This window comes from Numenius arquata, chromosome 6, assembly GCF_964106895.1.
Source record: "Numenius arquata chromosome 6, bNumArq3.hap1.1, whole genome shotgun sequence".
NCBI classification, from domain to species: Eukaryota; Metazoa; Chordata; class Aves; order Charadriiformes; family Scolopacidae; genus Numenius; species Numenius arquata.
This window is the reverse complement of record NC_133581.1, coordinates 8868647-8895610: the sequence shown is the minus strand read 5'-3', so window position 1 is coordinate 8895610 and position 26964 is coordinate 8868647. Positions and strand designations below refer to the sequence as shown.

The window sequence follows — 26964 nt, the reverse complement described above, 5'->3', positions numbered from 1 at the left end:
GTGTGAACAGCCTCTTAACCAAACATTATGAAGAAAGTTAACTTTAAAATGCTTTGAAAGGTCTGTTTTCATGACAGATGGTAATAAGGGCTCATCAGTGCCAATTTTTTTTTGTTTCCACCTCAGTTTTCAAAAGCCTAAGTTTTAGGTTAGAGCTTCTGAGAAACCACTATATGCATAGAGGAAAAATGCAAATTACAAAATTACATTACTCACTATTTTTGTGTGCAACGTATTTTTCTAAATAACACTAACATCTGAAGAGTAAGAATTTGACCGTATACTTAATAGACCACTTTCCCTTTCTGTTTACTAGAATCCCTCTTTTTTTTTTTTTTTTTTTTTTTTCCCCCCAGCTATTTCTCCTTTAATCTTTATCTGGACACCTGGACAGTTATTCCTCTCCCCACAGACCCCAAACGACACAGCAGTCGGTAGTGGGTAGAGGTTGTGTTTGTACAATACACTCACTAGGGAAGACATGGTAGAACTATATTTTATTCAAGAAAACCCACACATTCTGTCCTGTGGTGACCACAGGCTTCGCTAAGCCATAGATATCAGCAAATACTGGAACAAAATACAGTGTATCAGATTGAATCAAAGCATTTAAATTCTGAATTACAGTTATAATTTTCAGGGAAGGCTAGTTTCAGAATTGCATCATAGTATCTAGTACAATGTTGTGCAATGTAACTGGCAGAAACAGAAATGGAATATTGGTCCTAATAAAAACCAAAGTGTAATGACTTCTGTATGACAATTAAACTGTCAAGACAACAATTCATAACATTCTACCAAAGGCAGCATATAGTTACAAAAATACTGGTCCAGCATCTTGTTAGTGGTGAAGCAATATCCAAGGTGCAATGGCAATGTGCCATTCTTAGTGAAATATTTTTTAAAAAACTATTTTTTTCTATTTTCCCCATACTGATACTAGCTGAACACCAAAACTGCTATGACAACCTGAAAGAAAGTCACTTTCATGTGTATTGCACCAAAGATTTATGCAAAAACACATTTTCCAAGTTGCAGTATAAAAGAAGCAAAATCTAATAAAACTATGAATTTGCCAAAAGACATTTTACTGATCAACTGATCTTGGATGAGCAGGTTGCAACATCTATTGAGCTTTAAATAATTGTCTGAGCTTGTCCATTTTATCCGTTATCTTGAATTTAAGGATACAGAGGTAAAAGACAAAGTCCTTGATATCGAGAACAGAACTAAATCACTTCATACTCCTCTCCTTTCACCCACAAAATAAAAATATTCCACCCTCCTCTCCTCTCAATACCCAGGTAATTTCAAAGTCAAGCCTTGGAATTACCCTTGTTCTGAAACTGCACTGTGCTAGGATTGGACTGTTTCCACCTAGAAGTTAAAACATAGTATGACGGTGACCAAAACTGCTGGAGAGAGTAGACCTGCTTAATAACTTGCGGAGGTATCCCAAGAAATGTGCCTCAGATGGAGACACAATCTCCACGGCAAAGCGTACTGCAGACTTGGGCAAAAAACACATGAGCCTGCCTGCCATTTCCTTCAAAAAAACAGCATCAATTAATATCTTAACCAAAAGATGAAGTTGAGCAAGATCAGGTAACCACGTCACATTCAATGTTACATCCAACAACACATAAATGAAAGAGTAAGCAGACAGGGATATTCATCATATTTTCCTTTTAATAATGGTTTAGTCAAAAGTGTAGCTTTGAAAATCTCTAGCTAGTTGTGAAAACCTGAAGAAGCTGGGAAGCGACCTCACTTTGAACAGTACAGTTTAAAGCTGTGGCTTGGCCTATCTGCTTTCGAACTCTCCAGTAGCACTGCCAACCTCGTAAATAAAAGGTACCGCCTGGCAATAAAAAAGAAGTCAGCCTTTAAAAGTTGGTGAATGTTGTATTGTAGCAGCCTAACTCTGACTGAAGAAGAAAGATGAGATATTTTTATACAGTAAACAAGACACAAACTGAAATCTTCAGAGATCACTTGAAGTGTATACAATTTGGATTCTCATCAACTTTTAAAACTACCAATCATAAGGTTGCCACCTTACCTTTTTCTGGACTGGCATACCTGATTTTAAACAGGTTTTCCTCCAGTCTCCCAAGTTTCTGATCCTCTTATCCAGTTTTCTGCTGTACTGCTCTCCCACCTTCCTGCTGAATACCGAGTCAGTCCTGCCTTCTGCTTTTCTTGGCAGGAGGCAGAGCAAGCTTTTAATTTCGGTAGTCAGAGTGACAGAACAACAAAAGCACAGCAGATAGAAGAGCTTAATTCTTCCCCAGGAAGAAAATACATTTGGTTCAATAAAGGGCTGCAAAATCTTCCAAAGGCACCTCTTTCCCCAGTTTTTGCCTGAAAGCAAGATGGCAATCTTAATTGAAAAGGGATGCTAAATCTTTTAAATAACTTAAAAATTCATTTTTATATAAAGCAGCAAAAACATTTTTCTCTGCAGAAAGAGAAATGTTAACAAAGAAACACACCAACATAAATGCACTGTTCATAAACTTCAGCTAATTTAACTTCACAAGAAAGTAAAATTTTAGGACTATTCTTTAACCTCATCAGTACTTTCTGAAGAAGATTCTTTGGCATCTTCAGTCTCTCTGTTGCTTTTCTCTTTATTTAGATTTTCACTTTCTGATTTGGTCCCATTAAATAGAGAGTTTTCACCATTTACAAACCCATTCTCTGTGACTTCAGCATCAATAGCTTCATCAATCTTTAAGTCCCCTTGCTCTTCCACATCTTCTAGGTTTCTCAAGACAATAGGGAGTCTAGAGTCTGCCACAGTGTTCTCCAACAAGGCAATATTGCTCTCTTCATATTTAGGAAGCGGAGCTCCATCTGCCATTTGTTTGGTATAATACTCTCGGCTCGCAGCTGCGCTCTTCACTGCTTTCTCCAAGATCTCTTTTTCACCTAAACGCAATTTGATAGCCATTATCGCATGTGAAGTCAGGTCGTGGGTCTCCAGGAAGGACTTATCATCCTGTTAGAAAAGAAAAAGCATGTTTGTTAGTAACAACCAACACGAAAAAAATCCCTCACCTTTTTTCCCCGTTTATGCGTTAACAGTAAGTGACACTAGGTTCTTTAGGCTGAGGCAAATGGACATATATGATGGGGGGGTCTGCATGGAGTCCCAGGGAAATTTGTCAAGAATTCACAAAGAAGGCAAAAATTTCTCCACGTAGATCAGCCTGCATAACAAGCGAAGTGAGGAGACTTCACAGATATATGAAACATGTATGTTCACTTATACAGTCACAATAGTAACATATTTCTTTGCAGTCTGGAGAATGCAGCTAATAGACAACAAGTTGAAACTGATCCCCCATTTTACTTGCAGAGAAAAAGCTGGTAGCCTCTAGTTGGAGAATCAAAGAAAAAAATACATTAACAAAATTACATTAACAAAATTTTCTTTTTTGCAATCTTATTTGATTTTCCTTAGATAATGCAAATCTGTTTCTACACTTTAAAAAGTACAGAATGAATTATGTACTAACATTCAGATAAAAGTTTGTAAGGACAAGATGGGGGACAAAATATCTTTTCCTACAATCATAACAGAGAACATTTCAGACATTTAAATTACATATAATGATAATGTTACCTCCACAGTTGTTTTATAGGTTTTCAAAAGAAGGGATGCTCTGGCTTCCAGGAATGTCCAAAGTTTAACTTCATTGTCCCAGCTGATGGGAAACTCAGAGTTCCCCAGAGTGAAGATTTTGTCAATGGCATGCTCGCCTATCAAGTGTTCCTTCAGCTCTTCTACAATAAGTATAAAACCAATGTGTTAAAAACAATCTCATCATTCACTTTGTCAGTTGACAAATTGCAGAAAGATTTATTTTCAATAGTATAGCTCTGAGCAGCTAACAAAAAAAACCAAACCTCTCTCAAATAAGAATTATCAGATATGCTGGTTATTTCCAGGATACTCCTCAAAGAGGAGTCTTGAGGTTAGCGAAAACGGACCTTCTGCTCCACTCTGAAATAGAGATACTTTCTATATCATAGCCTCTGATACACAGCATAACTCTGTGACAGTGAGATGGAATGTTTTGTATAATACCTGATAAACAAAAGGGAGTAATTCTTTAAAGAATTCAGTGAACTTTTCCGTGAATAAAAAGAACAGGCCAGAGCGTGCAAATAGCAATGGAATTATTTTTCCTAATTGTTTTGGTAATCTCTTTCAGTAGCAGAAACTCCCTCCAGTTGGTCAGAAAAGACATCCATCAAACAAACTTCACACAGAGTAGAAAATGTTTAATCAGCTCCTTGACATTACACAAATTCCATTAATCTTTTAATTACCAAATTTCACTCCTGCAAAGCAGCTATCACAAACTTCACAAACCACTTGCATCTAGTTTCTCAGTAAACAATTTTCTTATGCAGTGTTTAAGACATACAAATAATCTGAGCACAATCACGTATGAGAGTAATGCAATTAAATGTTTACTAGCTATATTTTCTTCTCTGAGCCAAATTTCACCCCCTCACTGGCATACTAAAATTTGCTTTACTTGAATTTACTTCCCTGAAGTGGTCAGGCAGTTGGACTAGATGATCGTTGTAGGTCCCTTCCAACTGAACTATTCTATTCTATTCTAATCTCTTCGTAAGTTCTAAAAGATGGATGACAGGACGCAGTGAAGGCATGACACTAAAAAAGGTAGGTTGTTTTTATTAAAGAAAGCAAATAGAGCACATGTAAAAACTTCGCAACTTCACTATTCCTACTGCTATTAATCGTACATATATTTTCCCCACAAAACCCCCAACCTAAGAGAAATACTTCAAAGACAGTTTGCAAATACATAAGTTGGTTTTAGATCATGCATTACCAAAAATACTGAAAATATTCAACTTTGAAATTTCTTTCCCATATTTCTCCTACAGTACAGAATATTCCAGTTCCATACCTACATGATTCTATCAGTGACGGCTAATAAGATATGATTTTAAGCATGTAAACCCCTAGGGTCTCACATAATCTTGTTCTGTGTTTAAACCTAAGAACTAAAGATCAAGCTCTGAAGCTCACTCATTCACAACAGCCTGGGCGGTTAAAAAAAAATACAAAATTGCATCACCACATGCTTTGGGAGTTCCAGAAAGGCCTGTGTTACTGAAATATTCCCTCAGATAACACGGCCAAAGATTTCGTTTCTCACTAGCTTACAGATCCCTTTTTAACCTTAACTCCTCAACATTTCCCATCTTCTAGCTTAATGTTTTATATAAATGTCTGTCACATTCCTGCATTAAAAACCAACCAAACAAAAACCAACCCCAAAACAAACGTAAATTAGGTTATCTTTATAAAACATCTTACCTTCACTCATACAAAACACTCGAAGGAAAGCCAAAAGCTGGGCAGAGATTGGAGGCTCAGTGGAGTGCAAGGCAAAAACACTAGAACTAATAAAAGAAACAGCAACAGTAAATGGAAGCTCTATTGCCATATCTTTGAACTTATTTAAACATAAAAGACCTCAAAGTATACAACAAATGCACTGTTATAAAAATAACTTTTACAAAATTAGGTAATAGTAGTTCAAACTGAAGACAAGCTTCCCTAACCTGTATCTGAAAAGAACAATTATCTCCACAATTTTACACTTATAATTATTTTTATATGGCTTTGATAATAAATTCATGAAAATGCAGTGTTTCACGTCTGCTGCTCCTAACAGTACCCTCTGGACTGAAAAGACTAAAGGAAAATGCTGTGGTTCACATACTGAGCATTGTAGTACGTCTGGAAGGGATAGGAGAGAAAGAAAAACCACAGATTGCTTCAAATTAAACCTTGCTCTGTTTTTGTTCAAATGTTGATTAAACCAAAGGCTTTTTTCCTTATATATGGTCCAAATTAGATGATAATATAGCTCAGAGAACTTCTGTAAATATTATTACAACAACTTTAATTTGCTATATAAACAGGAGAAATATTACACCTAAGAAAATTATCATAGAACAGCTTTATAAATGCTCTACTGGACACTATATACTTTGGAAATGTTTTAAAAAACCCATGGCATTGTGTTTTACTTACGTTGGGATACCAGCACGAGCTAAGACCTCTGCCTTCATAGCATACAGCCTGTCACTTTTACTCACGCCAAGCTTTATTTTCACTCTGTCATGTGAATTATTATCAAAGAAAAAACCACTGTGGATCACAAATTCAGCGTTTGACCGAGTGCCATAAAAAATGTAAATCTAGAAGGATGAAAAGAGAAGTGAAGGGACAGGAAAAAAGCTTAAGATCAGCTCACAAAACTGACATAACTTGAAAGTTATTTCCTGAAAGAGTTATTATTATGAGAACAAGGTATATTTGGTTATATAAAGAAACATGCTTTGTTTTCTGGTATCTGTATATAGTGTGGCAATAGACTTTAGAGGTAGATGTAAACATATCCATGTAACAGACTTTGAAAGGAGAGAACAGGTTCTTACTCTATACTTTAAAATAAAAATACTTTGTTTTCTCACACTGTCATAAAATATCAGCACATGGAAATAAGTTTTCAAAGATCCTATGGCTTTTAAAGGCTAAAAAAATCCGAGACAAGGAAGGCCCATTATAAGAAACTGTGTTTCTGGGGTCATTTCCTCCCTCATACGTCCACCCAAAAAATTAACCTACTCTGTTGATGGATCAACTTTGCTTTTCTTTTAACTTACAGCATGGATATACTAAAGTATATCACACCAAGAGATATCTGATCTGTGTTCAGTCAGTAGTTATTTGTGTTATACTCTGAACTCTTTATCTAAAGCTAATAGGTTACTTTAATTTACATTAAAAAATAAGTTCCTAAATATAACCTGCAAAAATGTTTAATTCAGGGCTAGGCTGTACGAAGTACATGGGACGAGGTTAAAGTAGCAATTGTCTTCTCCTGCATCAAGAGGATATTTTCCCCTTTTGTTTGATAATGGAATTGTCAACCAGAAAAAGAGTTTCAACAGTTACAGAACTCCCTTCTTAACCCCAGGGTACAGCAATGCTCTGAGTACATGTAACCTGCCACTCTTCTCTGGCTGACAGAGAGGCACAGTTTTCTCTTAAGGACTCAACAATGCTAACAATGGCATTTACTTTCTTTGTTTCCAATTTTAGATTAGAACTATTTATCCTAAGCACTAAATGCTTAAGTGTTATATTAAATTATAGTAAACATTATACTGTAACACACTCATATAATCAACAAGTGAGCTGCCTAGGTATGTTAAGGCAGGGATTAAAAAGAGAGCTGCTAACTCTCTCAAGCTTTAAAACTACCGTGATACATCTCATACTAAACTAAAAGTCACATATCATGTGTAGGTTATACAGCATGGTCTTACATGCTAAGACTGTTTTACAAAAAAAGCCAATTAAACAGAATGAGAAAATTGCTTTATTCAATGCCAGTGTTCGATAGGTTCTGTGGACTTCTGCCACCTCACATTTTTTAGTAGTAAAAGCAAAGATCATACACTCTTCCTGATGAAGCTGTAAGAAATAACATCTGCACAGTATATTAAAAGACGGAAGCATTATATAATGAAAGTGCTTTAATGATGATGTTAAAGTTTGCACAGAATTTTTTTTTAAAAAAATCTGATAAATAGCAAACTGAAACTACTAAAATAAAATCGAAATAGAGGAAGCCTCTAAAATTGAAATGGAGAGAGCAGCCAGAACAGCTATATGACACATCCATTGCCAGCTGTGGAAAATTATAAATTGGATCACTTCTGGAAAAACTGTGGACCCCTTTTAACTCATCATACCAGTATTGGAAAAGAACTGCAAATATTTGACTACCATAACAAATTCTAAGAGCCACACAAAAAAATATACAATCACTGTAAACCCCAGCATAGCAATGAGGATAAATACACCTCTGGAAAGACATACTTAAAATTATTCAGGCATATCTTTGTTAAAAAAGAAGGTAACAATACATAAGAAAAATGAAAATCGAAATATTATTAAGTGTAAGACTGGCAAAATAATACACTAAAGGTAATAACTCAAGAGGCTGAGTTACAAAACATTTCAGGATGTTTCTTTTTCTGGCCATGCTGACTAGAGGTGCACAAGCAGTGGGAAAACGGAGAGCTACTGCATTTGAGGGCTTGGGCTAGCTGCTGACACAGCACAGGAACCCTCCCCACCGGAGACTTCCTGCACTCGTGGAACCACTGTCTTCAATGCATTACTAGTTTTAACACTTATTTTTGTTTCTTAGCAGTTCTGAACAAAACACTGGATTCTGAACTGTTTCACGCATCTTTGGGAAGACTCACCCTGTGGTGCTTTCTGTTTCAGGATGAAGCAGTGTGTACAGGCGTGTGTGAAGGGGAGTGTATTTTTAGGTCCTTTCTCATTTTCACTAAGCATGGGAATGGCAACATGGGTAAAATGACTGGCAACTATATACTGCATTTAACCTCTTCTTAAATGGAAACTAACATGCAACATAAACCAACAACATTTTTAAGAAAGACTATACAATCTGCTGTTGCAGACAAAATGACGCCCCAAATCTACAATATATTTATCTTTGGTCCTTTGGATATGGCCTTTCATTAATCTCATCCAGAATACCACGCTCAGTGTCTGTGCATTTACCAGTGATTTAGTTCTCCAAAACATGAGGAATCAAAACTCATCTAAAGTTGGCTCTACCAAGTAATAGAAAACATCTTATTCTAAAAAATGTGCACTTACTTAGTTTGGTAGTATTTTCACACAGAATTAGCTCAGCATAATAAAATGCAAATGTAGCAGGGCTTAATCCACACCACCCTGCTATTAAAATTTTTTAGGGAGTTACCAAGTGTCCACAAAACTTAATTAAAGAATCATTATGCAGATAACTGTTCACACTACCTGTTCTCCAGGCTTGAAATCTTGAAGTGCTACACATTCACACCGGTCATCTTCTAAATTGTAGCCTGTAGTGATCTATCCAAGGAAAGAGTAACAAAGCACCTTTAGCATTTTATATTTATCTCCTCCACCACTGACAAAACATTGTCCTATTGGAAATAGATATTAAGAATAGCAATTGCATACATTTCCTTCTCTGGACAATATAAAACCATTACTACCAGCTATATTATTATTCCTGAGAAATCTCTTCTTAAAAAAAATTTCTGCATTAAAGAAATCTAAGGGAAGAAATAGCTTACCTGAAGTGAATGGAAGGCTCTGAGGAAAGTACCCTCCCATAGACCACAGACAGTCCCATGCTAAAGCCTGCAGCTTGTTATGAAGTTCTGGAGTTTTCAGTCACCCCCGTGAGGCCCAAGGGAGCGAGGCACTGACAGCTCTATATGCTGAGCTTTATCCTTCAACTGCCAGCACATTTTTGATCTCTCAATGAAAAAGGATTAGATAACTGTGGATCTTTAGGGGATACAATCTTCAGAGAATTATAATTTACTTGCAAATAATCCCTTTATCTAAACTTAAGTAATACTCTTAAAATGCTAAAAGAATTTTTTTGATGGTAGCAAGCAATGGAAGAGGATAAATTCTCTTTAACAAATCTGTGCTTCTCTGAAAAAAGTTATGAAACCATAAAGTGCTCACACTAACAAGTAAAGCTATTTGAAAAATGTAATACTTTTTGAAGTGACAAACAGCATGTTCTTGAATAGTATTACTAAAGATGCAGGCACAGATGCAGCCACAGGATGGATCATAAGCTGCTGAACAATCAGGAAGCAACTTTTATGGTAGGCATTCTGAATTCAGTACTGGAAAAAATATGCTCTGGGCCTAGGAAAAAAAAATCTAGAAGCAGCCAAAGATTCTCACTCAGCCTCTGCAAATGAAAACATACTTGTTTGTAAGCTGACTCACATGTGAGTTGTGGTATACCCTGACTCCTATCTTGCATGCAGTTTGTCCAGAGACAGAACTCCATGCACCATTTTGAAAGCTTGGTCGATGGTTTATATGTTAACAGTTTTACGCTGCTTGTATCATCAAGAGGGCATTTGTCAGCCAAAACAGTGCTTTCCAAGTGAGGACGGGGAACTTGTCTACCGTGCAGCAAATCCAAAACGGCAGCCTTGAGCACGGGCAGCCTGGCCCTGCGGAAAGCTCGCAGAACTGCTCCGCGTGTGGGTGCCATCAGAAGAGAACACTGGCATCATGCAATACGCTCTACTGCGAAACACAGGCTGCAGTACTCAAACACAGAAATTCCTGCACATTCGCTATGCTGGACTGAACAATTTTTAATTAAGATCTCTCATTTAGAAGGTTATTTAACCCCGAATTGCAGATTGCAAGTGCTAGAGGATTTACCTTTGCTATGACAAATGTACTTTCCAAGTTCAAATAGAGTCATCTTGGGGAAAAAAACTGCAACTTCCATTCAAAAAGGTGAACTCTTGACAGCGCTTGACCTGTCCTGAAATTTTCTTAGTGTGTAAACTCAATGAAATACTTGCAAACGTGAAAACTCCGTTCCAGTTTCTTGAAATGCCTGTGGAACAGGAGGCTTTCAAGGACTGAGGAAATTCCAGTATGTTAAGAGAAGGATTCTGTCAGTTTAAGCATGCTTCACTAGAGTACTGTTCTTTTTTCGGATTGTTTTTTATTTTTGCCTTTTTTTTAAAAAAAAAAAAAAAGAAACTAAAACCACCAGCAGCGCTTCTAAAAGGCTTTTCTATAAAGCATAATGGAGTGCTAGACTCTTATTTCCTCTTTCTTTTAATAGCAGTCATGTAAGAGAATTAACAGGGTGTTTACTTCTCTTCCCACATGATAGCTGACAAATTGCATCCCTTCAGTTTTATTTCTGAAGCAGACTGATACATGAATTTCAAGTTGTGTATAAAGCATGCAATAGTCTCCTTGGTCAGTGATTAAGGATGGACCCAGCCCAACAGGCAGAATGTAGCTTATTTAAAGCTCTAGCAGAACTGGTAATCAACCTCTGACTGTCAAAATACAATCCCACTAAAGAATAACAATGAGAAATGCATGAAGACAACCATTTTGATATAGTTCTTAGTGGCAGGTTGATCTAATTAGTAGTGTCAGAAGCAAGAAAAAGCTGGATGGACCTAGCTCCAGATAAAACCCAAAGCGCATTTTATTATCTAGCTCATGGAAAGGAGCCCTGTGGAATAAAGCAAGAACAGGGATCTATAGTAGCCAATTGACTCGAAGTATTTCAGCACTATCTTTGCAATAGACCAGACAGGGGCGCATACAACGCCATCTTTTGTTTCTTACTTTCCTGCAATGGAATAACAACTCCCCTCATGTATTTTAAAGGGATGTGCTACGATTAAAGCAGAACCCACCCTCATCTCACTCTACAATAATATAAAATACAATACAGACAGCTTACAGTTACCGTAGCAGCTTACAGTTACCGTAGCAGGTTTTTTCCCTATTTCTAATAGTACAAGGAAACTAACACGCAACAGCAATAGGTTTAGTAGCTATTCTTAGCCCATTATCAATATTACTGTTGTCTACCCTTCCTGAATCTATAACCATCTAAACTAGTTTCTGTAGAACTATGAAACAAGTGCGTAAAGTCTGCATATACATTCAAAATATTTAAGTTCAGCACATCATCGCCCCTCCTTCCACCCTCTAGGATACACTTCAGCATAAAAAAATGCTTCCAACCTTGATATACCACTGCGCTAGCAGGTTTGGCTCCAGAGGCTGGCTCCATATCAAACCCATTGTTAAAGAGCATAATAAAAATAAAAATTACTTTATCAATTTAAATAGAAGTTTGAATGATTAAAACAACATAACTAGCTGCTCTTTTAATATAGGCTACTTATTTTTTTCCCTCCCAGAATCTTAATTCTCTTCCTCTTTCCTCTGATCCCAACTTTGAAGGCATTCATTACGAGTTGTCTAATGAATACAGACAAGTCTCTGCAAAAGCATCTGAAAGAGATGCCCAGCAGGAAAGGGATACAGGAAGTACTAAGACATATTACAGAAATATACATTTCTGAATTTTAAGCTATTTTCTTTACATCGGAGACTCTCATACAAGCTTTATTGCTAAATCAAAGTTATGAGATTGCATAAAAAATAGTGAAAAGCAAGAATCACTGTTAAAGAACACCACATAATGACATTTTAATAGGGAAAAATAAATTAAAAAATCCCACCAAACACTTGAAACTTTGTAGCCTATCCTACCTTGGTGTATTTGGTACAGTCACAGTAACAATAAACTAGCTAAATGTGAAGTGAAAAACAACTTGCTTTACAATTTGAATAGCAGCGTCATATTCACTGATAACAATAAATAATAACATCTACTGGAAACACAATTAGAGAGTATTAATTTTGACGCACATGTGAGACTGGCTAAATAACAATGATAAACCATCCTCTTACGGGTTTCCATTTCCTCACTTCAACATTAACTAGCCTGTTAATGAAATCAAGACCTTATCTTCTGAACTAGCTCACATAAGCCAAAATGTCACCAGGTCTAACTTTCTATATACATATGTCACCTTTTAAATGTTTAATATGCCCTGAAGTAGTATTTTTGCATTTTGTTTCTTTGATGTACTAACAGATGTACTGTTTTTGTTGAACTAGGCTTTGTTCTTGTTGTTGCTGTCTCCATAACAAGGCTCTCTGGGCATGGTTAGGAGAGCAGGCAGTATTTCTTAGTAGCAAATTTCTAACCACTTTCCCTAGTGGTAGCTACAAGAGGCAACCTCCATCATTGTCTGCTTTCTTATTCTCAGAACAAATCTGTCCAGTATTGTTAATCTTTTTCCACCTCCAGAAACAAAACTCCATGTCAGAGGAATATTCAAACTTGCCTGGAAAAAAAGGCATCGCGTAACTGAAAACTTTTAAAAGGACATTATATGTATATAAGATATAACTGTACGCAAGTATGCAATCACCTCTGTTTAATCTACATGAAGAAAGTTCTCCCTGAAAAGCTATCATAAGACATTTTAAATACTGACAAATCTTTCTTTCAGATATTAGTTTTTCAGGGTCACTTGGGAAGATAAAATACCTGTGTTAAGTAGCATAATGGAAAGTGTTATTAAACTGTTGTACAGCAGTCGAAAGGCTTAATATTTAAGCCCTAAAGCCTTTCAGCAACACTGAAGAAATCCTTACCAGTCCATTAGTATGATTACACATGTCCCATAAAGGTATTAGAGCCAATGTAACTCTGGAACCATCTTCTGTTGGAATCTGGTTCTGCCGTGTCATAACAGAGGAGACCGCCCATCTACAAAAATTAAAAACATTAGATGGTTCAAAACATCAATATATGATTGGCTGTAGTCCAACCTGAAGCATTCATTTAGGCTGGGAGTTTCCAAACTCAGTTTTCTTAAAGATCACTCTGCCTGTAGTAACAGCAGAAGGCAATACCACTTGCAGGAGAAGCAGCAGCTCCCAGGTTTCCAAGACATGTCCATAGATCAATTCCCAAACCAGGATTGGAATCCTACCCCTCTTGTGCACTCTTTGCAACAGAATCTTCATACCTTCCATTACCTCAACCAGGACCTGCTCCCGTGTCACCTTCTGCTTCCCCAGCCCTTCACTGCACACACACACCTCACTACAGAGCCCAAACCTGGGGTCAGCTATTCCCGCAGTCTTCAGAGCCGTTCACAGCTCCTGCCTGGCAGCAGCAGCTCCCATCTGTGTGCCGACCCTTGGAAGAGCCAGGAGGTATTTTTCCCCTTGCTCCCTAAAAAGCTTATGTACTGCATGAACTGGAAACCAGAGTCATCACCCAACACATGCATGATATTTTGGTAAGTGCTGCCCTTCAGTTTGCCAGCTTTTGGCTTAGATCAGTATTGCTCAATTTTCTACTTAGCAGAATAGAGAAGAAAAAAAAAACCCCAAAAACCCATACAGATATGCAGGTAAAAAGAATGAAGAAAGTATAACATAATTTAGCATACAGACATCATTCAAAACCCTTCTAACTCAGGTTAAGCAAAGGAAATGCCAGCTACCCACTCAAACTTAAGAATCTTCAATAAAGTTCAGCATTTCAGTATTTTCTAGAATCTCATTTTTATTTTATTTCAGACAAAAAATGAATATTAAATGCCAGAAGAAAAAAAATAATCTTAGTTTCACTATGTTCTGGACTTAATACATGTTTATTGTGGGGATTTTTGAGGGGGAGAGGGGAAGAACACCACCAGAAGGTCAAAATAATTTTAACTCCCACTGACTCCACTACTAACAAGTATTTAATATACAGAATTAGACTTTCAGAAGGACTAGAAATTGCTTAGAAAGATACCATCACATTCAAATGTACTTAATTTCTAAAAAAGCAAGTTAAGAATGTGGATATTTCTGACACACAAACACTGTTTGAAACATAATAGCAGTAAGTTTCTTTTTAATTGTTGCACTTTATCTGCAAAATTTTAGACCACATGTAAGTTGGCGTGTTTTTCTGTGACTCTGTAGGTGAAGGAGCCATGCTTTGGAAATCCCACTTTCTTAGACTTACCTAGAAGTACAACTAGGCTAAAAAAAAATCCCTGTAAGACCTCATGAATGCCTTTTATTCATGCTATTTTAATCACTTCACAGAATTAAAGCTCTCGTTATCTTAATTATTCTTATTTTTATCTTAATTATGTCACCCCCTATAGCACCTCTAAGTGACACTCCTGCTTCACGTGTACAGCTTAAGTTCTCCAGCTCTCCTGTTCAAGAGCCACCATGAATATTAGGTTTTACTACTATGCGCTGGTAAAGCCTTTTATAAAAAAAAAAACAAAAAACAAAAAACAAAAAAAAATCCCCAAACCTAAACCTCCTGCAACGTCAACTGAATTATTTTCTTAAGAAACAACGAATTACCTTACTCATCTCAGACTATGCGTGCCAGTTGGCTAAATTAACTGCTCATAATGACTATTCCTTTGTAACAATTAAAATCTGCATATTTATTTTACTTTTTTGTTCACTAAGAAAGTGTGTTAGTATCAAATCCTACATTTAAACATTTCAGTAACAGTAGGGCTTTCCCACCAACGAAGCATTTCCAGGGTCCCACGGTTCACTATATTTAAAAAAAAAAAAAAAAAGAAGAAAAAAAAAATAATTTAAAGACAGACCAACCTGTAATCGTCATAAGTGAAAGAATCCTTTAAGGGCAGTTTGCTGGCATTAGGATGGGTCTGGGAAATGCAAGTTTCAGAAAAGGTGAAAAGAGAAAGAAAAGAGAAATCAGAAATCAGTCAGCAGAATTTCATTATTTAGCTGCCTAACAGATCCTAACAAGAGCCAAATGAAGCAGGAGGCGTCCAGCCGTGCTACAGAGGGATCATCATGCTATTATGCTCTCATACATCACTGTCAACTTAATTTGTTGTGCCCAGCAGCCGCCATAAATCTGTTTCTTCATATTTCAAGACTGGAACCCACAGACATTGTACAAAAATAAAAAATTTAAGGTGGACTGAGTATGTGAAGGTAAAACAAAACCAGCCCGTGGTGCAGGGCGGGGGAAAGAAATCAGGGAATAAGCACGTATTAGATTTCACCAACTTCCCCATTTCCTTTCTTCTGGGATATCAGTAAGGTATTTCACAAATGCAAGTAAAAATTATATATACAAGATTTTCAATTGTTCCTCGATACCTGTAAAGATTTTGTTCAGTACAAGGTGCACTATTCCAAAATAAAACAGATAAAAATATTTAAATAGTTTTGGTGACAAACATTGATTAGACAGTACCCACATTAAGCCATCTACACGTATTCCCATCTAAAAGCGGAGTAATGCCACTAGAGAACACATACTGTAATTGCCATTAACAAGCACAATATTTAGATTTTTAGAAGGCTTTAAGAATCTGTAATACCTGTTACTTTTCTGATCAATTAACTTATTGAAAGTTTTAAAAATACAGGTAGTGTTAAGCCCACACTCACACACTTTCTTTAGAACTTTGTCCCAATTCACAAAGGCAAAGCCATAATAGCATGAATTTTTATCTTCAGGTTCAATTAGGTCTCAGAGATGAATTGAAGTAAATGATCAAATGGTTATTTCAGAAGATACAAATGATTTTTTTGCATAGCTTTATCTTTGCGACACTCTTAATGCATGAAGCTCCATGTAGTATGCAGTTTTTTACTCTTGATGCATTAGCATCACAAGTGCATGGTAATTTATCATTTCTCACTGTAATGTACTTGCTGGCACCGTGTGCAGGACAGTAGGGGATGAGGTAAAAGTGGCTCAAACCGTAAATCAATTAGAAAACAAAAGCTTGTGCTCAGTGCGCAATTTTAGGCAAATTATATATTACAAAAGACTGCCAATTGGGTGTTAGGTCCCAGGTGTCTGCTCTCCCTCAGCCCCTCCAGTTAACCCTTTCTCTGAAACATGACAGAAGTTACCAATTCCAGCTACCCCGTCCCCTTCCCTCACTTTTTATTTCTTTTTAAAGCACCCTACATTTCCACACGATTTTCATTCACGCTGACGACATGATCATTTCAGAACAAATTCCCTCGAGTTTAATTGCAGCAACGTGTTTTACAGAGTTATTTCTCCTCACGAAAGCAGTCGGCACACCACCAGAAGTGAAACCCAAAGCAATCCATTTCAGGGGGTCTCTTGGCGGCAGCACAGCGGCCAGGACTCACTCCATTCCAGAAACCAACGTAGCCTTCCACTGGAAATAACAATTCTTAAAAACAACCACCCTATAGTATTCCTGTATGCCAAGTTAATTTCGACGTTTATTGCCAGTATTATTAATCTATTTTACAGTAAACTAAGCAGGGAAAGTCAAGACCGTCAGTGAGACATATCAGCATAACAGTTCCACTTTAAAAATAACATTTTTCTCTGTTACGTTACTAATACTTGTGAAAACCCGGAATCTCATTCTGCACCTGAAGTTTTAAAGAAGATATTTGACACGAACAGAAGTTCGGAGCCCTTAAAAACCCCTATCCCCGCCGTTCCAGGCGTTTAACCCGCAGGCACACACCCCGTGCCCCGCTGTCCCCCGGCAGCTCCCCCCGCCCGGGGGCGCAGACCCGCTGCCGCCGGTACGGGCCGACACTGCCCCCTGGCGGTGCCGCCGCGGCGCTGCGCACTGCGCGCGGGCCGGCACTGCCCCCTGCCGGCCGCCCCGAGCCAACACGCTCAGCCCGAACTCCGAGCAAATACCTATAAGGCGGCAAGAAAAAAAAATATATATACATATATATACATATATATATATATACACACACATACTGCCATTGTCCTCTCCGTGAGAAAAAGTTGTATTACAGCAGGAGATTTCCCGGACGTTAATTGCTCATTTGCCATAAGCAGTCCCTCTGTAACGTGTCCACTCGAACACGCAAGCCACGGGAAAAGGTTCCCGATGCCACCAACCCTCCCCACGTAAATCTGTGAAACTTAGGGACTGCCCCTATACGGAGGCCGTCCAGACACAATTCACATAAAAACACTAGTAAATTACAATAAAGGACAAAATACATGGTCTTAAAAGACACAAGGCGGAATAAAATCCCAGTGTACGTAATTACCGCATTTATAACATTCCGTGGTACAATATTCTAGTAGCTATTTTAAAGTTAAGATAAGTCAGCATGTTAGATTTTCTGACTTGGACTATGTTACTACATAAAAGCCCTACAGATTACAAGAATCCAAAGACACACAAAAAAGAACAATATTCTGATTAAAAAATTGATTTAGTATGCAGCTTCTCTTTATAGTCCCTTGGTAAAAATGAAATCTCCCTAACAAACACTTAATAAAACCTGTCAATATATCTAGAAAGAAAAATGACACAAATGCATTAAGTATTAAATACCCTTGAAAAAAAGTCACATATTCCATGAATTTTTGATGTACTATCTTGACATTAATGTAAAACCTTGATATTTATAATTGACAGATATTTAATAAAGTATAGAAGATGACTGCTGCATAGCATGCAAATTGCTCAGGCTGATCAAAAAAGATACAGACATATTTAAACTAAACAAACACTTAATACGTTAAAAAAAAAAAAAATCAGATCCAGCTTTTATAGGTTCACACACCTAGGTCTTCACAGATTAGCTTTGAAACATGACATTATCCACTACACGCACCCTAATTTTAACTTACCAAGTCTGTATGAAGTAGTTTCAGAAAGTTAGGAGGGGAAGCTTTAAATAAAAAATGGGAACGTGAAAATGTGAATATATTCATTCAGATGCAGGTCCTGACATTCTACTGAAAGAGTTATTATAAAGAACAAATACCATCTATTTAGTTACCCTTTCTGTGAAAATATTGTCAGAGCTGGCAATCAGGGTGATGACCACTGCAAAAACAAATAGTGGCATGCTGAATTTCATTTTCCTCCTGATGCTGCTATTCCTTAAAAAAAAAAAAAATAAAAAAAAAAGCTTCTTCCCCTTCAGCGTTCCAAGCCTTCTTTGAGACATTTGGAGGATATCTCAAAATAACCAGAAATATTAAAAAGTAACAGTGATTGCTGCCAGATTGTCTGCAGCCACTGCGGAAAGAGACAGACTGTTATTCTAGTCACCTAAAACACTATCAGACTAGAAGCCAGTTACTCAGTATGGCAACCAGAAAAAGGAGGGGGGGGAAGGGGAAGAAAAAAAAAGAAAAAAAGAAAAAATAATAAAAAAAACCACTTTCAGACGTTTTTCTCTTTCTGGGAAGCAGTAATATCCAGTGGTTCGTGTCTCATGTTCAGTGCCTGACAAGAAAGCACAATTCCTGATGCCCGCGTAGGAGCCTTTGCGCTCCATAATTTCTCCATCATATTTTTGAATGGACATCACAAGATAATGATTCTCAAGTCTTATAAAGTAGATGCTAGAGGACTCCTCTGCTTTTGAGAAGGCTTGTTTTTATTTAGACCGCATGAAGGCTTCCATGTAGAAAGGGTGGTGGCCTTTCCAGCTGAGAAGCCATCCCAACCTTCGCTTCTGCCATCCAGCCTACACGGGCATCAACCTCTTGTAAAGGAGCGGCCAGACTACTAGAGGCAGTAACCACGTACCCTGCTCAATCACAAAATGTCAAAGCTCATTTATCACAGCTCCTAATCTTGGCAAGGAACTCCCATTAAAATTAGCTCAATATTTGCTTGTTTACCAAGTGTTGCAGAGTACAAGTCCTATTACTGTAACGTGCAATAAAATGAGTAAAAGTTAAAATTGGAGTACAAAACTTTACCCAGTAGTAAATTTGTGTTCATATCTATGCTACTAGATGTCTTGAAAAGAATTGATGTGTTTTGGTGAAGTCAAACTGGCCAGTATATTCCTTTGTACCATTAGCCCTTGTATACGATGAGTGAGAAAAAACTGAATCACTGGATGTGATCAAAGCTAGCGGATTCTTTTTTTATTTTATAAGACACCATCTCTCAGACAAGATAAGCTGATCATCGGAGTCATCTACTACTCCACTGTAATACATAACAACAACAAAAAAAATCCTTGGTTTTGTTTTTGTTGGTTTCCTGAATTTGAAGACACAGAGATGGGCTGGATTTCCATGAAGAATATTTCAAGTACTCACAAGTCCAAGGCAAAGCTGTGGGCAATCACTGCATCAATATTATTAAATCAGATTTCAATATTCTCAAAAACCTCTTGTGCACCGTTGAAGTAGAGACAGCTCAATTTCTATCTCGGGAATGCAACATACCAAGCATTGTTGAGATTATACTGAGGGCATCACTCCACTCCTTTCACAGCCTCCAAAACACTAAGGGTACTTGAAACAGTTAAAGCCAAAACCAGTTTAAGCTTCCACCTTGTTAACTTTCATTCCTTTGAACATAAAGCCCAAGGGTTCGTTCCTTTTGACCAAACAATTTTTTTCCTCCTCTTCTTTCCAGATTCTCCCCTCTTTCCAATGTACTCATTAACATGGGAAGATTTCGTTATGAGCCTTGTTGGATGCTACTCGATGGTTTCAGGCCAATGTGTAGGTGTACAAAAACACAAACACACACCACACACACACTTTCAGGGCCAGAAGCAGGAAGATCTGTCAGCATTTGCTGGTTACTGTCCCTTTCCCGGCTCTGCAAATCCTTTGAAGCAGCAGCCTTGAAGAGAAACTCCTCTCTGTGGAGCTGCTGAGGCTTTAACTGCCCTAAAGCTAAATAAAATAAAGAATTCAGAATGGAGGATCCTAGAGATCTACAGGGAAACAAGAATTCACTTTTTTCATTGGACATATGCTGCCTAAACCTAACGAGGGAAAGCCAGTTCCCTGTACAGGACAGGAGACAAAGCCAAAGATTATTTTACTTTGTAATAGCAGTTTATAACTACAGAGGCATGCTCTGGAATTTCCAAACAGCCCAATTCATGAAGCACTATGAAGCAAATAACGCCCACAAACCCGTGCCGTTATATGACTTTACTAGTGGAAGAAAGATCATCCTACTTTGCAGAAATCTAATAGAACGAATCTTAAAATTAAAAAGGTACCACAGGATTGAAACTTATTAAATCTAAATAACGTTCCTGCTTATTCTTTATGTCAGCAATTTTTATTTACTTTCTGCCAATATGCACAAGAAAGCACTGTTCCAGACTATTAGGGGATTCATGCAGCGGAAGCAGAGTGGAATGACTCCTTCTGGTGCAATGGAATTTAACTGCACAGTCCCTTTTTCCATACCTTCTACCTGCAAAAAATTGTTCTTAAGTTAATGAGACAGCAGGGGCACAACAGACAACTCAAACCATGACATCAACTAACTCAAGGGTCTGAAGGACTGACAACCTACTTCACATGCAAAGTGGACATTAGCATTTGGCTGACAGACTACACAGAAATAATTTTGAACTGACTGCAAACGAGCACCTGCCTACGATTCTGTGGCATCTCCTTTATTAAATAGAGACAAGATAGTGATGGAATTTTTAACATCCACTTCATGATCACTCCATTTACAGAATACTTCTTAACATACAGAATTCTAAAATACTAATCTTTCCCAGAAAAAAAGGCACCGGGATACGACACTTAAATTAGTGTACAAGTTCTCTATACCTTTTCCTGTCCTTCCACAAAATCAGAGTGGAATGCAGCCCTGCTAAGGGCTGAAGCAGGAGAGCAAGCTGGGCTGAGACTGGACATGTTCTGCAATGAGACAGCCTCCCCAGTCCCTCCCATCCCCATTCAGCAAACAGAAAGACACACTAGGTCCATCATCTCCTGTGGTAAATCTCTTCATGAAATATGAACTAAGTGTTCAAGTTCAGCCTTAGATGGAGAGGTGAGTCCCTAGTACTTCATTCACACAGGTCCAGTAAGATGGCTACAGCGAAGAGTTTCCTTGCAAAGGCGTACACCTGTGCACCAGGACATATCATTTACTCTTTAGGCTCCTCCTGAAGTACAAGGTTTACCGTGGTCATTTTGTTTAGTGCAACACATGTGCACTATGTTCATACACAATTCATCACACACCTCTACTTTCAATTCAGTGAATCACAAGCCACAAATCAAATGCTGTGATGGAAAGCCTGAAGTGAATTGCTTTCATAGAACCATAGAATGGTTAGAGTTGGAAGGGACCTTAAAGATCATCGAGTTCCAACCCCCCCTGCCATGGGCAGGGACACCTCCCACTAGAGCAGGTTGCTCAAAGCCCCATCCAGCCTGGCCTTAAACACTTCCAGGGATGGGGCATCCACAACTTCTCTGCCCCTGTCCTTTGAAAGGACAGGGACAATATTTCCTATTCACAACCAGTCCTCATCCAAAGAGTTTCCTAACAAGCATTAATATCATGCAGTATGGCCAAAGTGTTTTTACCTGTGAATCAACTACTCAAGTTTACAGATAAATCATTCGAGGAGCCGCTTAGGAGGAAGCTTGGATCACGATCATCTTATAACCAAGGTACTGCACTTCAGAACTGACATGGCACATGGGGCAGGGTAAGTCCTGGAACCAGATGTAATGGGACTATACTGCACACACAACTAAAGATAAAAAACTTCTCACTTCCTCTTCAACTCGCATTCAAGCCATAGTACAAGAAAATAAACTTTGGTTTACTTAGCAACATATCAATCTCCTACTGTGTGGAGTATTAGCATTGGGTATGACTGAAGAGGATAATCCACTTTGTAATTTAGTTAAATTACTAATTTTAACAAAGATAAGTCCCCTGTATAATTTTGCAGTGCTTAAAGAATACATCCTTTGAGTATTCCATTCTAAGAAACATCAGCTTGTTATCATATTTTAAATTTATGGAACATTTGTAACTGCTGTTATATCAGGAAAAATATTAAATCTGCACAATAAGTACAAACTTTATATGAGAAAGCATACTTGTAAGTGCATGATGATCTTCTGATGTCTGCTGAGGCACTCACTTCCACAAAAGACACAGGCAACATCTCTGGGGATAAACTCAACTGCCCCAGAAAGTGCAACTCAGTTAAAAAATTTAAAAAAAAAAAAAAAAAAAAAGCAACTAACAGAAAAGCAAACAGAAAAACCTCTCTACTCTATTGGCTGTAAAAACAGATGCTTATCTCCATTCTCAACTAGGAAAGTGGTTGAGAACGCGTCTTCCAAAAAAATGCTTTAAAAGCCTGCAATACTAACAAGAGAACGTCTTATTCCTCCCAAACGTGGTTTAAACTGTGCAGAAACAAATTTTGTTTAGCACCAGCATACACGGTTTGAACTTCATCTCTCTTTCTCTAGGGGAAAGAGGCATTTAGGCTCATATAAGAGAATCCAAACCATTCAGAATATAAAATAAATTAAAACCTACTGATTAGGAAATCTTAACAATAAACATCCAAAGAAAGATAACATCTATATCTAAAATGAAAGATCTGTTTTATCCTGTCTGTCCTCCTCCGACTTTAAAATATTCTCACTGTAAGAAATAGCAGACACCAAGTGGGACGTGCCTGTATTTCGATCTAGGCCAGCACAGTCCAACTGGCGCCCATCGGCTGAATCTGGACCACAGGATGCCTCCATATGGCCTGCCACCTTCTCCTTGGAGGAGATAGAGAACAGCTGCTTGAGGAGCAAATGCTGCCCGAGCAGCCAAACACCTCCTCCTGTGTCCGGCTGGCTCCAAGCCCAGAGCTGTCGCCGTGTTCCTGTGGAAAGCAAGGAAGGAACAGGGGAAGAAGGCAGCAGACCTCCTACCCACGCAAGGACTTGAGCTCTTCATTTGTCTCAGATGGACAGATGCAACCCAGCGAAGCCTGGAACTGCTTCTGTGATGGAGAGGGGCAGCCACAGGAATGGCCCAACGAAGCCCCAGGATCTGCCGTTACTGTCATCATAGCCAGGGGTGGGATATACCAGAAGTGACACAAAAATCAGGAATTTGGCGCATGTTTGTGAAGTCTAAACCACCTTACGGTAGACACACTAAGTGGTACATACAAGCATACAGTCAATCTTTGGTTTGCTGCCAGCAAAGCAGATTAATACAATATTTTGGCCCTCACAGAGAGGAAAAACACAGAAAGGCATAAATATATTCCATGATTAAGTGCCTATTGATTTATTATTGATCAAGCAGAACAACTGAGGCGTTGAAATTCAGACAAAGCAAATCTAAATAGCAACACTATTTTACCTTTGTAACTGCCCACTCAATGAAATTTTAAATGTCTCCTTAACCTGACACGTATAGCAGACAAGTAAACAAAAGGGAAAGATTTTATAGGGTTTACAACTGTGCCATCTTCCTTCCACCCATTTTTTTTACAGTGTCACGGACATCACTTCTGAAAAAAAGCTATTTGATTGACATGCCAATGAGTATAAATCAAGTAGGGAGGAAAACTGAGAAACCCCAAGGACCTACCTGATACATGATCAAAACCGTATTCTGCTTCCAAATACGTTTGCTTTTGACTGCACATTAGTTGAACTCTTTAAGAGCACTAAAACATTCTCTATTATATCAACTTAAAAATAATAGACGACATCCAAACGTGAATAGTTTAGATTGTTTTAAAAAGCAGTATATACTTGTCTGCATTCAACTCAAACATTATTTAGCACATGAAAGTTAAATGGTGGTATCTTAAAGCCAAGTACAGAGAGAGAGAGACCAGACGTTCTACTTCACACTGACCTGGAAAATCATATGCTTATTGGAATATGATAGATTAGAAACAGTAAGGAAAAATAACGTAAGAGCGGCATAAGTCATATTGAAAGTATCATCACAACTTCAAAAATTGGTGTCAAAATTAAGCTGGAGATGTGAAATCTCACGTAATATACCCAATATTGAAGAGTCAAATGTGATACCAGATTTTAAAGATGGTATAATATTATTTTGAGATCTAGAACTTATGTGTTAAAATGTCCTAGCTAAAATGATATTCCAGTGCCCAACAGCTAATAACTGGATTTTAGAATTTCATTCACGCTAAATCAATTAGTCAAATTTTAAATGAATAATAAATTAAATTTAGTATCTGATCAAAAGGGATTACAGCCTCCAGGAAATTAAGTTCTCTGTCCAATAGTGCAAACAAACAGATCAAAACATCTTTGAATAGATTATGGCAAGGTTTGTATTCACAATGGGACTACAATAACACTTTCATAAGCACTGTCCAGATGTCAATACACAGGAGTAAGAAAACTGGTATGAGTGTGTTCCTGTGGAACACTGGATACAAACCAGAGTACAAATGCTACCTAAAAGTATGACTTCTACCAAATAGTTTCTATTAAAAACAACAAAAAAAGAAGGTGTGATTCATGGGGCAGCTTCCGCCTTCTTGAGTAATAGCAGCTTGACAGAAGGCAAAGAAAGCATTTGCAAGTATTTGCTTATTAACCTAGCAAAGAAACATAAAACCAAGTCAAAGAAAATTAAAATTACTTGCTAGAATGTTACTTAAACAGGTGACTTTGCTTTCTCTATCCTGTTTAATTCTAAAATTGTTACTTCCTGATATCTCTTGTACTGGGGACCGCAGAACTGGACACAGTACTCTGGCTGTGGCCTCACCAGTGCTGCATAGAGGGGAAGGACCATCTCCCTTGACCTGCTGGCAGCACTTCTCCTAATGCAGTCCAGGATGCCATTATTACCACTTCTTGCTGCCAGGGCACACTGCTGGCTCACGTTCACCTTGGTCCCCAACATATTCATGGGATTATTCCACCCCAGGTGCAGAACTTTGCACTTCTTGTTGGACTTCATCAATCATCAGCCCATTTCTCCAGCATGTTAGGATCCCACTGGATGGCACCTTCCCTGGGATCCAAGTGAGCTTTTTCCAGCCCATGAGAAGTAGCCGAACACAGATACCACTTACACCTAGACTGCCACTGCATACAGCTGGCTACCAGGGCAAAAGCTATGGCTAGCTAATGGGCCCTGCTAGTTTCGGATCCACCACTTAAGAGATTTTAAAAGCTCACTAAAATTATAATAAAATTGTCTTTTAATAAGGAGGCTAATAACAGCCTTTACTGTACACGGGGGAAAGATACAACACTGCTTCAGACCCATAATGTGCAAAATGTAAATAGAGCTTGGGCACTTCCACGTTCTCTAAGAGCACTCCTTGTCTTGATGTCTTGTTTTGATTTACAAAAACTTCTCGGCAGTAGACTACAAACAGGCATCCAGATGCAACCGAAAGTCAAACACGAAGACCACTGCATACTCTTTTAAAAAAAGGTTCCAACTTGGTTGTATTTTCTTTAGCAATATAATCGCACTGTGAATGTCTGCAAACTATATGGCTCCCTCTTGTGCTTATTATACCACATTTCAGTGTACAAAAAAAATATTTTACATTAAGCCATAAATATTTGGGCTCTGTTCACCCTGCAGTAGGCATGCAATGCCCATAAATGCTAATGGAAATCACACGCGTACCTTCTAGGGGAAAAGAAAACCCTGCAGTTTATGAAACTTCTCTTTGGAACAAACTACAAAAACATCTTGCAAACGCTAAGTCTGCTGCAATGAAAGCTGGGGGTTTTTTTGACCATTTGCTGTATTTTGATAGCAATGCAGAGGCCAAATACGCCTTTAAGGTACATCTGTAAGAACTTGACTATTTTTTAGTTATCAAATTACATATGTTTAGAAAGGTGTCAGCGTGGTTTCTAGAGCCTGGCTAACATGCTCAAGGGTTTATTTTTGTCTACTCAACATCCCACCTGTTTCTGCTTATCAAACCAGACTACAGTTTAGCTCGCAACAGCTGTGAAATGCATAAATCTGCCCATTCTTCATGTGTATCCAGACTAAGCACTTGGAGAAAGAGGAAGAACTGCAGCATTCTGAGAAAGCCACCCTTACAGAGAAGCCAGGGAAACAAAACAGACCAGCGCTTGTCAAACTGTTTAAAACTGCACACTTATCAGAAGCCAAATTATTTTAACAACAGTGTCTTTGAAAAGCAAATGAAGCATTTGAATAAATGATTCGTTAACACTTTCATTTTATATATATTATTCCCTTTTTCAGTGTCTTCAAACTATCAACAAAATACTTTTTATTTCAAGATGCTACTTGCTTTACCTTCTGCAGTGGAATAGCTATCAAGAAAGTAAATATAAGATTTTTGCATTTAAAAAGTGTATTTGTAAATTTAAAAAAAAAAAAATCAGCTACCTGAAAAAAAAAAAATCAACTACCTGAAGCAGTATCAAAATCCTGGTCACACAGGCCAGCTTTCATGAAAGTGCTTATGTGAAAGCAGTAGTAGTACTGAATGAAGTGACGGTATAAAACAAATCTAACTTAGATTTTCATAAAGCTTACAGAGTACACTGCCTGTCATAGGAAAGCGGGTTTGCTTTGCTTTTTTTCATTTATATGATGTTTTCTCTCCCCACCTCTTCTTCCCTTTCCCAAATGCTAATGAAT

General features: G+C 37.9%; 1 protein-coding gene across 1 annotated transcript in view; it reads right to left on the bottom strand.

Moving 5' to 3' along the window:
- Positions 1-478: 478 nt before the first annotated feature.
- Positions 479-26964, bottom strand: part of SETD3 (SET domain containing 3, actin N3(tau)-histidine methyltransferase) — a 61343-nt gene continuing 34857 nt past the window's right edge. The window contains exons 7-13 of the mRNA XM_074149273.1: positions 15170-15228; positions 13181-13295; positions 8924-8998; positions 6089-6255; positions 5366-5451; positions 3632-3792; positions 479-3004 (exon numbers count right to left, since the gene is read on the bottom strand). Of these exons, the coding sequence (XP_074005374.1) occupies positions 2561-3004; positions 3632-3792; positions 5366-5451; positions 6089-6255; positions 8924-8998; positions 13181-13295; positions 15170-15228 (1107 nt within the window). The 3' untranslated portion in view covers positions 479-2560. The remainder of the gene's footprint in view (positions 3005-3631; positions 3793-5365; positions 5452-6088; positions 6256-8923; positions 8999-13180; positions 13296-15169; positions 15229-26964) is intronic.